General features: G+C 38.6%; 1 protein-coding gene across 2 annotated transcripts in view; it reads right to left on the bottom strand.

The window, feature by feature from the left end:
• LOC124256365 (protein O-mannosyl-transferase TMTC1-like) overlaps positions 1-15,533 on the bottom strand; it is a 62,319-nt gene that overhangs the window by 7,507 nt on the left and 39,279 nt on the right. For both annotated transcript variants that reach the window (XM_046690369.1, XM_046690368.1), the window contains exons 9-11: positions 7,215-7,379; positions 3,463-3,576; positions 2,861-3,004 (exon numbers count right to left, since the gene is read on the bottom strand). In XM_046690369.1, the coding sequence (XP_046546325.1) occupies positions 2,861-3,004; positions 3,463-3,576; positions 7,215-7,379 (423 nt within the window). The remainder of the gene's footprint in view (positions 1-2,860; positions 3,005-3,462; positions 3,577-7,214; positions 7,380-15,533) is intronic.

Here is a 15,533-nt window from a genome sequence, read left to right as displayed (position 1 = left end):
TTGATGAAACCAATGGTTCACAGATCAAGGCTAAGAATCGGAGCAATTATGGGATTAGCAAAATCTGGGAAATGGGGTCTGAAACAGTCACAATAGCACCTAGTCATGTTTACCACCTAATGCTGGGGAGAAGGAATGGAGGTAAAGTGTTAATATATATAGACTAAAGGCCACTACAGATAGCAGCGAGTGCTGACATATTCAATCACTTACTGATGGATGATAATGGAGAACATGAAGCCAAGTCATGAATATGATCAGAAACTACTCTCAAGTTCACACTCAATGGAATCTAAGACATAAGTTCAAGGTTGAAGAGTGAGCACCATTCATATCTTGTAGAGATTCCTTGACAGTCCACAGAACTCCACAAGAACAAAGAGCACCATCCATATCTGTCTTGATACGCTTGGTTATTTCATGCATGGAAGATAACACGTCTGTACATCCAGCAGACGGACATTAATCTTGGCCGTACCCTTGTGATACATTAATCTCTACACACACTTCTCTAGGCCCTGGCTTGTCATATTAAGTGTTGTGCTGGGGGATCTTGTCATTTATTATTTCACACATTTATTTAGACAGAATGAGCACATAGCGATAGATGTGACACTGCCACATTCAACTTTCGTCTTACAGAATACTAGTAATCATATTTATAGTCATTTTAGATGTGACATTATTTGTATGTCAGTACTACATATATGAAAAGCACTTGAACAGTTATTGCTTCCTTTATTCAATACCATTGTTTTAATTACCAAAAAGTCATGATACTATTTTTGTAACATTTTTTTTCTTACTATTTTTATAACATTGTGGGGAAGCCATAATGTCTGTAACTAGGACGTTGACACAGTAAGCATCCACTTCAATCAGTAAAAACTGATGATGATGATGATGCCAAAAGAGAAAAAAACACCTACAGACGACACAAACCATCAGCAGAATTTCTGCTAAAAATCACTACCCCTCCACAAATTAAATCTTCTCAAAAAAGTTTTTCATCAACACAGAAAATGTCACAATATCAAACGAATTTCAACTTACACAAACAAATATCAACACATTTTTTAAAAACTATTTCACAAAATTCACAAATACAATGTCTTCCATGGACTTGCATGTGACAGTTTACCATGATAACTTATGGCCTGGGTTCCTGTGAAGCAGGACTCTTATTAATTCAGTCTGATCATTTTCCTGGAAGTCGATGACCACCTACTACCACACTGTCAGCCATGTCTCATTACCGCAGGAATCACTGGCTTATCATTGATTTATCATTGGTTGAGTAATTTGTCATCCCTCCCCACAAAGGCTGCAGCCAGTAAGTATCCACCATGGGCACCTAGATCAATATTGGCATAAAGGCCTTGTTAGGATACAGAATTCAGGGATAATTGAAGCATAGAGGCACCCAGCAGGGATAGCCACATGACAACACTCGCATACAGGATGTCAAACTGGTATCAATACCAACAAATGCCAGAAACATTAGCTTGAACTGTTATTAATACCAGGAAATACCTGTTATATGATTATCAACAGTAATTGGTATTAATACCATGAATGACAGCTACCTGACCATTTGCTTGAAGTGGTATTAATACCAAGAAATACCTGTTGGAGCAATATCAATAGTAATTGGTATCAATACCAACAAACACCAGCTACCTAAACATTAGCTTGAAGTGGTAATAATTGGAAGTGGTATTAATACCAATATCAATAGTAATTGGTATCAATACCAACAAACACCAGCTACCTAAACATTAGCTTGAAGTGGTACTAATATCTACAAATACCAGCTACCTGAACATTTGTAAGAACTTGTATGGCATGAATACCAACAAATACCAGATACCAGATCATCAGCAGGAACTGGAATTAATACTAACAAATATCATTGATATGAATTATATCATCACATTTCTTTACATCATAGCAAGGGATGCAGTATTATGAATATGTTGATTGAAAACTGAATCAACAAGATCATATTTGTGAAGCATTGAAGTTCTTCAGGTGGGAATTCCATTTTGTGTGGGACTAGTTCTGTGACAATAGTCTATAACTTCAAGCCTTATGAGGACCATCACCTCTCATACAATCACCTCATATCTGATGCACACTAATGTAGAATATTATTTGGATGAAAGAAATGTATTGTTCCAAATATACAAAAAGTTTCCCTAAAGCGGTGATGCTTAATGAAAACATCCAACACGATCAAATCTAGAAAACGGGCCCCAAGATATGCACAGTGCATATCTACATAATCTGCTTTTGCCAACCATTCTGTGTTTGATGATGATGATGCTGCATACAATGCTGCAGCAGTCAGTTATCATGAGAGTTATTTCTCGCATAGGGTGGCGGTGGGGTAGCCAAGTGGTTAAAGTGTTCGCACGTCACGCTGGAGCCTCAGGTTCGATTCCCCACATGGCTACAATGTGTGAGGCCCAATTTTGGTGTCCCCCGCTGTGATAATTCTGGAATATTCAGGGGAGGACTTATTTTATCTATTCAGAAACTCAGTCTCATACAAGTAATATAGATATATGTCAGAGGCTTGATAATGGTGTTAGTACCTACACCTACACCTACACCAAAACGTCACACTCATTGCAATAGAGAAGTTGACTATCCATAGAACTTGGCTTTCCTTCAAGTAATATAGAGGCAGCACCATACACATTCCCACTTTTAGATCCACCCTTTGACCCAAAACAAGAGAACCCCAAACATATATTGATCAGTCAAAGTGTGAAATCTGTGAGGTACAACAATTTCATGGACATCTAGATTGCTTCATATAGATATGGGTTTCTGTGATCAAAGATGTCCAACTCACAACAATAGTTGGCCCAGGTTGATGTAAGCTCCCTTGTGATTGGGTAGAAGTTTGAGAGCCATCTTGTACAGTATCTCTGCCTCCGTCTGATTGGTCACCACTGTGCCCATGTTGTTGTAGACACTGGCATGGTGTGGGTAGAGCCTGGAGGAGATACCAGTCGAGTGAACACAAATATACACACACAAACACAGTTGACTAAACCTATTGATGTTTGCTGTTACAAATAAACAAACACTGAGAGATTACACCTGGCCTCAGTGAGTGGGATTAATAGTGTTCAGGTATAATCATATCTTGGACTGGTTGTAGGATATATACCAGACAATGGATGTATAGATTGTGTGTGTTGACCTCAGGGGTACAGAGGAGGAGCCTAGCTCTCTGTCTCTAAAGAAACAACTATGTGGATCATAGCAATAACATCTGATACCATCAAGCACCTGTTTGTCTGGGTCAGTTATAGCTGTGCTGTGATATAGCTGGCATACTGCTGACTGCGTAGTTAATAACACTGTATTATTACATAGACTAAAATACATTATACAATACAATACTTTTATCACATGTTTGCCAGGTAACAGTAACAAGAAACCACTCACTGGAGTGACTTCTGGTAGTGTAGAATAGCTTCCTGGGAGTTGCCGATGTCTTTGAGGTAGTTGCCGTAGTTGTAGTGCACCTTGGCATTGTTTGGCATCGTCTTCACGCCCGATCTGTGGAGAAGCATCAGGCATGTTTACCAAGTAAAACCAACACCAATAAACGATACATCGGTGCTAATTCCCAAAACAGTAGAAAATGTGATAACATTCTCCACCAAGGTTATGGTTAGAAAACAAATAAATGACATTAAGTGAAGAATAAGGTTTCATATTTGCCCTCTTGGGAGTTCCACCAACAGATTTTCTTATCAACTTGAATGTATGTTTATTGCATGGGACAAAACCTTCATTACTTCATAAGACACTGATAACTACTGAACTTTCATTCCTTGTTAATATCAAGTCACCTTCTGTGTGTGATGTCAGTTCGTTATTGTCTCCTTGACAGGCACAACAATTTAACACTGACTTTATACTTTATATGTCTGACAAACCTCTAAGAATTCTTACTCAGAACAGACACATAAAACTCCCAATCATAAACTACACTGAGGTTATAAACAGCCGCAAGTTAATAACACGCCTCAGTAAAACCCGAATGGACATAGTCTAACCAAACACTGGCTAACATGACAGCTTTCCTCAACAATTGAAGCTATTCAATATTTTCATCAAACTACTACCACACAACTATCTCTGATTAACAAGAAAATAATAAGCACATTGTGTGAATTGAACCGACATTTCTCTTCTTTACTTCTATGTCTACTCTACACTGTCATCAAGTTTTGATTCCGGTGCTTCTTTAAAATGTTATATGTAAATAAAATAACAAGAATAAGACTTCCTCAAATATTTGAACACATTTAGAAAATGTGGAAATAATATTTTTAATATTGTAAAGATTGAAGACAAATATTTTGCAAAGACGCAGCAGGCACTCAGTGGAGCTGCTTGAACACCTCTCCCTCAAAGCCCCCAGTCAATGCACATGTGCATGAATGCCCTACATCGCCTAGCACAAGGATGCACTGTTCTACTGTAACTGGAAAAACAAGACATTTTGAACCTTATTCGCTCCTTCAACTCACGACTCATTGTGAACATGTTTAAAACTTTTTAGCAAATATGCAATTCACTAAGTAAATTGGCAATCATTTATAGGAGTATTTGCTCCCACGAGGGTTGACAATGACCGAGTCGTGTGTCCCAGCTTGGGTTCAGGTAGTTGCTGTATTCATACAAGCAGGGCAGTACCACACTTCAGATATAGAATCATACAAAAAATTGGATTATTATTGACAAAATCTGACAAGATATACATAGACATGCTCGAATTTCTTCCTCGTCTGCGCTAATCAAGGGAAGCAAATGCTTGTCACATTTAGGAACAGTAATCCTATAAACTGAGGTGTTGTACACATAATCAGAACTCGGATTTTCGGGAGGCGACGCCATCGTTATTGACACAGGGCATTCACAATGCTCAGACTCACCCCTCATAGCTCTGATAATATTTGAATGTTTACTTTCAACCAATTTCTGTGAGATTGTCTGTGAATGTTTGGGTGGGAGGTGTGCCGTGAAGATCTAGGCGCCCTGTGATAGCTAGCCTTCAATGCCAGAAAGTGTGGAACTAACATTTACTATCAACCAGTTTGTGTGAGATTGTCTGTGAATGTTTGGGTGGTAGTTGTGTAGATCTGAGAGACCCTGTGATCGCGAGCTGACTGTTAATGGAAGGAGTCGCAGCGGCCACACTACACGGCTCACTACAGCTGTAATCACCCATGCGTGTGATATGATAATACCTACAGTCTGTCTGGTAGTGGGGAGGGCCCTTTACCTCCTCTACATCAAGCAGACAGACACTATTCCTATAGTCAATCAATATTGGTTCTGAGGTTTTCTTTCCTCTTCGAGTCAATACAGAAATAATGAACTACAGTCACAAGGGGCCAGAATGCAGATTTTTTGCCCAGTAAATATCTGCTTCTGATAATCTGAATTGGCAACGTCAAAGCATTATATGCAATGTGATTATTGGCTATTGGAATGATATATCAGTCTGTCCGTTTCATTTACAAGCAGATATAAATATAATGAAGAGACAAGATGAAAGGGAAGTTGCAAATTATCTTCTATTCCTATTCACTCAAAAGTAAACAAAACCAGCCACAAGAAAACCACACCTATTTTGGTACAATGCAAATTCTTAACTTTTTTTGCTATAAATTGCAATGACCAAAAAATAGCCTTTTTCACACTTTTATGTTTTAAGTTTTAGAGATGATCAAGTACAGATGTATATACGGCAAAAATGAGTAACAGACTATTTTTTCAGATTCTGTTTAAAGTCTAAACTGTGAGCAAATCTGTGACCCGAAACATTGTTGTTGTTTTATTGTCTTCACATACAAGAACAGCTCTGTTCAAAGAATTAGTTGTATGCATATTAAAACAGTACATGTAACATCTTTAATACATTTTATCCAAATCCAATTTTCCTTCATTTGAAAACATCTGAAATTATGTCTAATCAACTTGGTCATCATACATTTATCAACAAAATGATACATGTTGTTTCATGCTCATCAAAGTCTGTGTGCAAACATGTTTAATTCAATAACAGGATTCTCTGTTAATCATTCAAAACACCCTACAATTGTGTTTATATAAAGCCACTTGTTTCACACATTCCTGTACTACATCCAGCATAGATTTCCTATGAAAACACTTGGCCCATCCACCAAGTACCTGTTACCTGGATTACACCTCTACCTGTCCACAGACCTCCCATCCAGGTGTATCCTTTGATCTATCCAGGTGTGACAAAATAATAGCGATTACACTAGGATTATACACATAAAGCGTATATATGGTGTACAAAGCTGGTTCAGTATTTGTTAAACCTTCTTGTCAAAATATTAGAGCCCATATTATAATCTTCCCACTGGAATAACTGTAGGAGCATACTGATGATAACCGCACAAGGCAGGGATGCTAGCAGCTTGGGTAAATATTGTTCAATCCTTCAATGTTGGGATTAAAAATAGCGTTGAAAATGATACCATAACTTTTTTGGGGGTAACACATCGTAAAACAGAGAGTTATACATCCTGGATGCTTGAAATTGTTTTGCATAGCTTACACATCCTGTTCCATACGTGTCTCACTGAACTATGCCATTGTTGTTTTAGCACGCAATATAAGTAAGTGGTTGTATACGGTTACCTGAAAACAATACTAACTGACTTTACAGCATTGTACTGTTCAGTCAGTGCCCCACACTATGTCAGATCAAATCAGCTGACCTATCAATGCTGATCAGGGCTTAGTACAGGATCCTCAAAGAGGGACAGTTCTCTAGTCATAGGGTCATATAGACCCTGACACAAATATGCCCAATACAGCTAATGGAAGTCTAGAATATGTAGCAAGGCTTCTGTCGCTTGAGGCTGGAGAACAAGATCATTTCTATTATATTCCAGAAGATCATGGAGCTGTTTTTTCTGTAAAATATGTTCATGTCTAACAGTTCTCTTACCCATCACCTATGGCACCTAAACTGGACTTCTATATAAGGACAGGGTATTGCTACATGATCCAAATACCTGACCTAACAGGGCCTCGCCAGACAGAGTTTTATATGTGCCAATAAATAACCCTAAACCTAAGTGGTTGGAACAACCCAAAATGCAGGGCCTCTCTTAAAAGGATCCTCATCTGTTTCAACTCTTTTAACTCACCTAAACAGGGCCTCTCTAGACATCCAGACAGTGTTTTGAGTCCATGTCTTGGTGGCCAGAATGGCCAGGTATGCCAGCATGGCCATCATCAGGTGCTTCCTGTTGTCCCGGCATCGTTGCAGCAACACCATCAACCCATACCCCACCAGCAGGCTGAACCCTAGGCTGCAACATCAACAACAGGTTGAGCATCAGGTTTTACCAACTTCTTCGGTGTTTTATGTAATGTTATGTATGGCAAATTTCAAACGAAACAAGCAAATATTACATGTAGATGAACAGCTGACATCAATGGATTCTAGTGTCCCTGAGGAAACATACATTCAGAGTTGGACGTGTGAGTTATGTCAGAATGTCCAGCTTGCAGCTGGGCTTGTCTCACAGAAGAAACATTTAGGATGTGTACCAGAGAAGGGTACACAAGATGAGCGCAATGAGCTGGACCAAGAATCAGTGATAATTCTGGACTGACATCACAGTTTCTTAAACAAATATATCCAACTTTGACATATCACTCGTAGCCTTACAGTTACAATTTCAGTATATGCACATATATATGTATTTAAGAAAAAATGGCCTGTTAACAAATATATCCTTCCAACAATATAACAGGTTCAAACACTTCTGTGTATTCAGAGTAACCGTGTGTGGGATTTTAGAGTTTGATGGTGCATCATGCAATAGTGAGTGAGTTTAGTTTTACGACACATTCAGCAACTTCCAGCTTTATGTTGGTCTGTAAATAATCCAATCTGGACCAGACAATCCAGTGATCAACTGCATGAGCATCGATCTACACAATTGGGAACTGATGACATGTGTCAAGCAAGTCAGCGAGCCTGACCACCCGATCCCGTTAGTCGCCTCATACATCAAGCATGGGTTAATGAAGATCAATTCTAACTGGGTTCCAATCTTCACGGGTTGTATCAAGCTAGGTTTCCGTGTAAACATAGTCAATGTGTAACACTATGTGAGAGAGTGAGTGAGTTTTTATAACACTTTTAGGATCATTGCAGGATTATCACAGCAGGGAACACCAAATATGGACTTCACACATTGAACCCTGAGGTCGTCAGTGTGCAATGCTTTAACCACTAGGTGGTTACCTGCCCTTGCACACAGAAGAACTGTAGTCGGACTTGGTCAGAGATCCTTTGAACATTATGCCCCCTATGTGTGTAATTCTCTTCCCCACCATCTGAAACTTCCTCCAATGTTTGAGTCATTCAAATCAAGCCTCAAAACCTATCTTTTCCGCCAGTTCTATGAATCATATAACTTTTGTCATCATCCCTTCCTATTATACTTTTAATTGTTGCACCTTGAGCATGCTGTAAGCGTGGAAATGAGCGCATCATAAATATTGACTATAGTAATATACCGGTAATGATAATTGTGCTTCTGTGGAAATACTAGTTAAGTATGGCTGATTTTTCAAAAGCAGGTGCCTGTGGTATGGTAAAAACCAGGGTGTTCCTCACTTTCACATGCAAAACAGTGGACGCACATTACCGTTCTGGACACTACACACTGGGCAGTCTAGATCACACACATGGAAACACTACTTTATATTACATATAAAGTTTTCTGCATGCATCACAGACTAGGGACAACTTGCACACGGAATCCCAGCTTTAAGCATTGTGTCGGAATTAGTCTTCACGTAAACACTTAGAAGCAATGTTCCCGTGTCAAGCTAAGTGATTATCTCACGTTCATCGCCTGCTACGACTCTGATATATGGTCGGGATTACTTTAACAGGGGATAAGTTCTGGCCAGACTGACAGTGCAGTATTGTCTGAATGTTAATGGCATCACGGCAGTAGGAAACATAACATGCAACTGTCAACGATCTCTTCTATGAAACGCATGAGATCTGCTTTTATGCTGTTTTTATGTGCACTGTCTCTTTGAAAACCGATTGTCAGATTTCGTGAAAATTATCATCAATCTTGCTTTATGCAAGGTCTTTGGAAAAACTGGACATCAAACACACAAGCCAAGGAACAAGCCCCTATTATTTATACATCAAACAGTCAAAGTCAGCAGGTGCCCTTGTGCACTTGTCAAACCTAGGACAGCTCTGGAATCACATTCTTCATGATTGCTAGCACTTCACAGACTTCACAGCTGATCTTAAGGAAGTGCGAGTATTCTCAACATCCCGGGAAATTCCAGTAAATCTTCAGTGAGTGTGATAAACATGATGGCTTGTCTGAGTGTCCCTACACCAGGGATAAGCAAGTTTACATAAAACACACAAGGTTTTCTTTGTATCGGCAACACTTCACCCAACCTTGTTGATATTATTTAACAACCTACACCATACAGCACATTTCACATGAAGGTGGGGTAAAAGGCAATGAAACGTCTAACAGGTACACCATACAGGTAAAAGGCAATGAAACGTCTAACAGGTACACCATACAGGTAAAAGGCAATGAAACGTCTAACAGGTACACTATACAGGTAAAAGGCAATGAAACGTCTAACAGGTACACCATAAAGCACATTATCATGCAAATTGTCTGTAATATAATGTCAAGGATTGTATTCTGATTCAAAGGTTGCAGCATATTGATTACATCTGACAATAAGTGGCCAGGTATACACAATGTTGCTACCTGTGAAACACCTGACATACCTAGGTGAGCACACTGATCGGTTACCTGCTGAACTTACCTGCGTGTATCATAAATATGGTGCTACAAGCAGTAAACAGGTGTGATAAAAGATCAAGCATGGTGTTTTAATGGTATTAGTTACACTTTGTCCATCACATCATACACTAATACTGTAAATACCCCTGGGCATACAACATTCTCCTGCTGCAGTGAAAAGTACGCAGGCCAATATTACTTTGTAACAGCACTCTTCACAATAGTGACTGAGTGAGTGAGTATGGTTTTATGCTGCTTTTAGCAATATTCCAGCAATATCATGGTGGGGGACACTAAAAATGGGCTTCACACATTGTACCTATGTGTTTTTCACAATAACAAAATATTAGCAGTGACTGGGTGCCCGGTAGGAAGAGGAAGCTATGTGGCTGTAAACCTTCTAGCATATTCCCTTGGGAGCTTGGAACAAAATTTAAGTGAAAATTGATCCATTGACTGGAGTAAAAATAATTATAATAATGTAGGGCAATAAGTATGCTCCGGTGTGGTGTGGAAATGTATATAGCATAATATAACTGGCCCCATAATTGTTGTTGTTATTACCTGGTATTATATATATATATATCACCAACTGCCCAAGATATTAACTGTCAGTACTCCACACATGGGAACATTTCTGTAATATTCCCTGTGGCAGTACTTCTTACAGAAACATGTCACCTCTCTACCAAGTTTCCCTTCACATGAAACGATCTGTTTTGTAATCAGATCTTTATATTTTGATGAAATGGCTGAGTGTTGACAATTTTGGCAGATTTCTATTAAGATGACCAGTCACTGGACACCAGCATAAGATCCCGACACCCCAACCCTGGGGCCATGGTCATTTTGTCTGGGATTATATTCCCCTACTGCAGTAATGGACACAACTCAAGGTCAGCCTCAGGTCCGTGTCGTGTGACTGAGAGAGCACTTCAAGTTCTGTTAGGTGGCTGTGTTGTCCAAGTGGCCGATTTGATACTCGGTTGGATTGGTTGATACATAACATTGTATTCAGTGGTCATGCTCACTATGAAATTAAGTCAAACAACCGACTACTTGAAGAATGTTTGTGATGTACAATCGTTCTATCAAAGACAAACATTGACAGAGCAGTTTCTCGTAACCTTTCTTGCACAGAACTTTTGAGGGACAGACATGTGTCATGTTTAATCAAGTTTATATTTACGGACACCACGTGCACATCTACAATTGGTTATGGTACAAATTCCAGCCACATTATTTATCAAGCACCTGCTGGTTACAAGGGGGTGAGACATGGTGTAGTTACCACATTTATCAAGCACATGCTGGTCACAAGGGGGTGAGACATGGTGTAGTTACCACAGAGGGCCGGACAGCACTGCCAGAAGGAAACAACGGCCAAATGCTGTTTGAAGTCATCTTGGTCTTGGTGACGCCATTAGTCATAATCAAAGCTTCAAGAACCACACCTTATTCCACACCTTATTCCACACTGTTGAACTGCACCCTAACCATGTATATGTAATCACAAAGTTTTTGAAAGACATTCAGAAGTTGGACAAACATGAATACTTATGAACATAGAGATTTTTTCTGTTCAGTTCTACCTGATGATGGAGCCAGAACAAGCCCTGAAACGTTGTACTCGAGAATAAAAAGAAGATGTAACCCAGAAAAAATCTCTATGTTCATCAAATATCATCTTCTAAAATGCCAATCAAGCATGAATACTTATGTTATCTATAAAACGTGTCATGTATTCATGTAATCACAAACTTTATACCAAGACCATGCCAATCTGCTCCCTCACCATGTATAATAATCACTGAGTTTATACCATGCACGAGCATGCCACTCTGCTCCCTAACTATGTGTAAGTAATTCATCAAGTTAGTAATGAATATCCCATCACATACAAAAAAATCATATCACTTATGGGTGAGATGTTTTTCCCATTTCTCTGCACCTGCAATCTATTCTATCCAAGAAATGAAGCACCCTCTCCTCCGGCAAGGCAGATCCCGCCCAGCATGGCAGTGTATGGATGCTTTCAAGAAACAGTTTCGCCTCAATAGGCTTTTGATAACTTTTCAAATACATGAAGATTGAAAAAGGTTTTGGAGTCCAAATGATACAAAAAACTAGGCAGAGATTGACAATATGACAATTGAGGAACGTGTAGGTACCTCGTGCCCTACATTACCTAGGGACATATGGGCTTTGTGCAACCACACTTGCCGCAGTACACGACACCGTACACTCAGTCAGAAGCAATTCATCTCATGCCAAGCTTTATAACTAGAAACAGAATACACAGCACTGATTAAATAATATTTCTGGGTAGATTCAGTGCTATTTACCTTAAAACAACTTTTATTTGTTTGTTTCATTTTAAATTTTGAAAGTAGTATTATTATAACAAGAACCTAAGCCTGTCTTGTCTAGTATACAAGCAGTCACTGAGAGTATATGTCTTAAAGATTGGCTCAACACAAAAACATTTCAAAGGCTGTTGAATGAAAGGCCTGACTACAATGGCAGCGGCTGGGAAAGCAGTACATATAATTGTACCTGCAGCATGTTATATTATAGATAATAACTGTGTACAAATATCAATGAGACACCAGCATGATGTATTTTGCTATAATTATAGCTGACAACACTTTGCCTCAGCCATGAGAATATCTCTGACGACAAACCCGAGTGTACAGATAGAGGAACATGATAGTGGGATCAGTAGGACAACACGTGAAGTATGCTGCTACACTGTGGTCTGTACGGAGACACCCGTCGACAGGGACGGCGGTACTTCCTGTATTGAATCAAGGGATTATCAGCCCATATTATTTACAAATCAGATAATACTACTGTCCTAGAAAACAACACTTTTTAAACTTTATTACAGTGACATGAAGTACCTGTTTGCAGTTTCCACATGATTACCATCTTTCATGCATCAGTTGATTTAATCATTTCAATTTATATCCTGCTTCCATAAAGATATTAAGATATATCTCACCTGTTTATTCATACATTTTTATTCCATTTTACTACCTAGGGAATAATGAAGGTTAGGTGACTGGCCTTAAGTCAGCTGGAGGTGAGTGTTGGAAACTGACAGAAATGTGCCAGTAATGTTGTACATTGTTAACAACACAGCAGTAATGTTGTACATTGTTAACAACACAGCAGTTGAACAACACACTGTCAGATGTCCCTGGAGTTGAGACTGCTTCACTAACCACTGATTGTGTGTGACAAAGAGACTAATATGACTTGCTATCTTACATTGATCAATTCAGGCCTGCTGTCATGTTTACAACGATGTTGTATGCTGGTTACACAAAAGCAGTTTTTGTGGAATATGTTCAGTGATAAAGAAGCATTCCTTTAAATAACAGGAGTCATTCAAGTGAACGTCAAAATTAATCATAGGGTTATGCTGAAGTGGCCTCTGTGATGGAAAGTGAGAATAGGTATTAAAATGTGTTTCATCATTTGACAGTCACACTGCAGGGACTTGTGTCATGGATAAAATATTGCTTGAAATATTATAATACAGATAAAAATATAAATATTATAATACATTAAACACATTTCTCATCTGGTTCAAGTCTGTACAGGTGTGCTTAATGTGGTTGTTCATGCTGGCTTATCATCACACTTTGACTATTCATAGACATTAAACCTTTAGCCTCTTATCAAAAACTTTCCGATGCATATTCTTCATGGAGTACGTGAAGATGACTTACAAATGTATTTGTTCATTAATCATACAAAACAAACTGCATTTAGAAAGCATATGAGACCACTTATTGACATTACCAACTAACCAAAGTGAGGAAATATTCTCCAAATGGTTCCGCAGAAAAAGCCAAATATGTTGTTGTTTGCAGCAATGTTTACAAGTTTCGGCACCGTCCTGATCATGCCTCAATTGAACCTTCAACTCCCTTGGGCCAGATGAGACGACAACAGCTTGATATGCAATATTGGGTGTTTAAGATCAGGCAAAAAAAAAAAAATATGTGTGTTTAGGGTAACATGAAATTATAAAACAGGGTCGGTAGGTAGGGTTTATCTTTTTTATTCTTACATTTTTTTTTAAATGTACTCGCATATTTTTCAGAAGATCACATATTTATGTAATATGAGGAACCAGTTTTGAAAGAAAAGAGGGGAAACCAGTTTAAAATTTTAATAACTGAAGCATCAACACTTTCTAAATTCAACATTTATGAAAAACAAGAGTAAGTGAGCACAGGTCACATATGGTCGCCCCCAACATTGGGGAGGACATACTGTTGGAATAGCAAAATGTGTCCAAAAACAGTTTAGGGTCGGGAGGTTTGTGATGGGGTTGGTCGGGAAACCGTAAACACACATATTTGTTTTTTTGGCCTCAGTGTTATAAAGTCAAGTATGGGAATGTAAGTAGAAGATATCATGAAGGAAAGACATTCAGTATTCACAGTGACAAACACCCCAGGCCTAAGGGCTCTTACTACAGTTAATATGGTACATGGTACGGACATAACTCATTAACTGCTTTTAGGAACAGGTTAAAAATGAAATAATTAGATAATTATTAGAAAATATGAGAAACTCATATGTTATCAAACTGGAGCAACTTCCAATAATAATTTTTAATGAAATAAGCAATTTGTTACAGGCTGGCAGTATACTGGTTACAGTCGATGATCAGGGCAGTAAAAAGCCTAAAAAAAAGACATGTTTGTGTTATCTATCCGTTATCACGGTCAATATAGTGTTTTATAACCAGGAGACTTGACAGGTGTCAGATTGGTTGTAGAGGAAGGTCTGCCGACACTGGGTTATCTTTACAAACTTTGAATGCTGGGTAATTCAGCATTGATTACACTTTCAGTTGTGATCATAAATAATATTTAACCGAGCATGACGTCTTGCCGCAAGAAGTACATTCACACCCCATAAACCCCCATGGGGTGTATAACAGTAGGACTATTGTAGGGTGTTTCACATGATGAACTAGCCTGGATCATTCCATGACCTTGCCCCCTGGGTTTACCTGTAACCCCGAACCTACACCACTCACGTACATATTCATGATCTGCAAGACCTTACTTTTTGTAACTGCATATCATTATAAATCATTGTCAGGTCTTTTAGTTTGTAAATATGTGTAAATTGCTTGGGAGTTGTAAAGACCATGCTGTTACACAGATATTAACACTACAGGCTCGTAGTCTCTGTCATGATGGGTAATAAATCTCATTATATCACACAACAGGCTCTGAGACAGTATGGGAATTATGGAGGACAAAGTTACCATGCCACAGCTTGAGGTCTGACTTCTTAAAAGAAAGAGTGTATCTCACACACATATGGAGTAAGTTCAGCGATATTGTTTGTTTAAGGCAGCCTCCACCAGAGAGCGAGTTATGTTCAGCTATGACATTATACACCCTCCAAAAAAGAATAAGTCATGGTAGGCTATATGTGACATTATAGCCTCCTTTAAAGAAAGTCTCCAACATAGATTAACTCATAGGTAGACTGTATGTAACACTAAAATCAGTAAGTAAGAAAGAACTTTTGTAAAGTACCTACCTTACCTACTATTGTACAGTTTGTTGAAAATGCTTGAAAATCATGATGGATGGTAATTTTCTGGTATTTATTGTAGAC

This window comes from Haliotis rubra, unplaced genomic scaffold (assembly GCF_003918875.1).
Source record: "Haliotis rubra isolate DU_JTF1 unplaced genomic scaffold, ASM391887v1 Scf626, whole genome shotgun sequence".
NCBI lineage: Eukaryota > Metazoa > Mollusca > Gastropoda > Lepetellida > Haliotidae > Haliotis > Haliotis rubra.
Note: the sequence above shows the minus strand (reverse complement) of the source record. Positions and strands in the feature narration are given on the sequence as shown.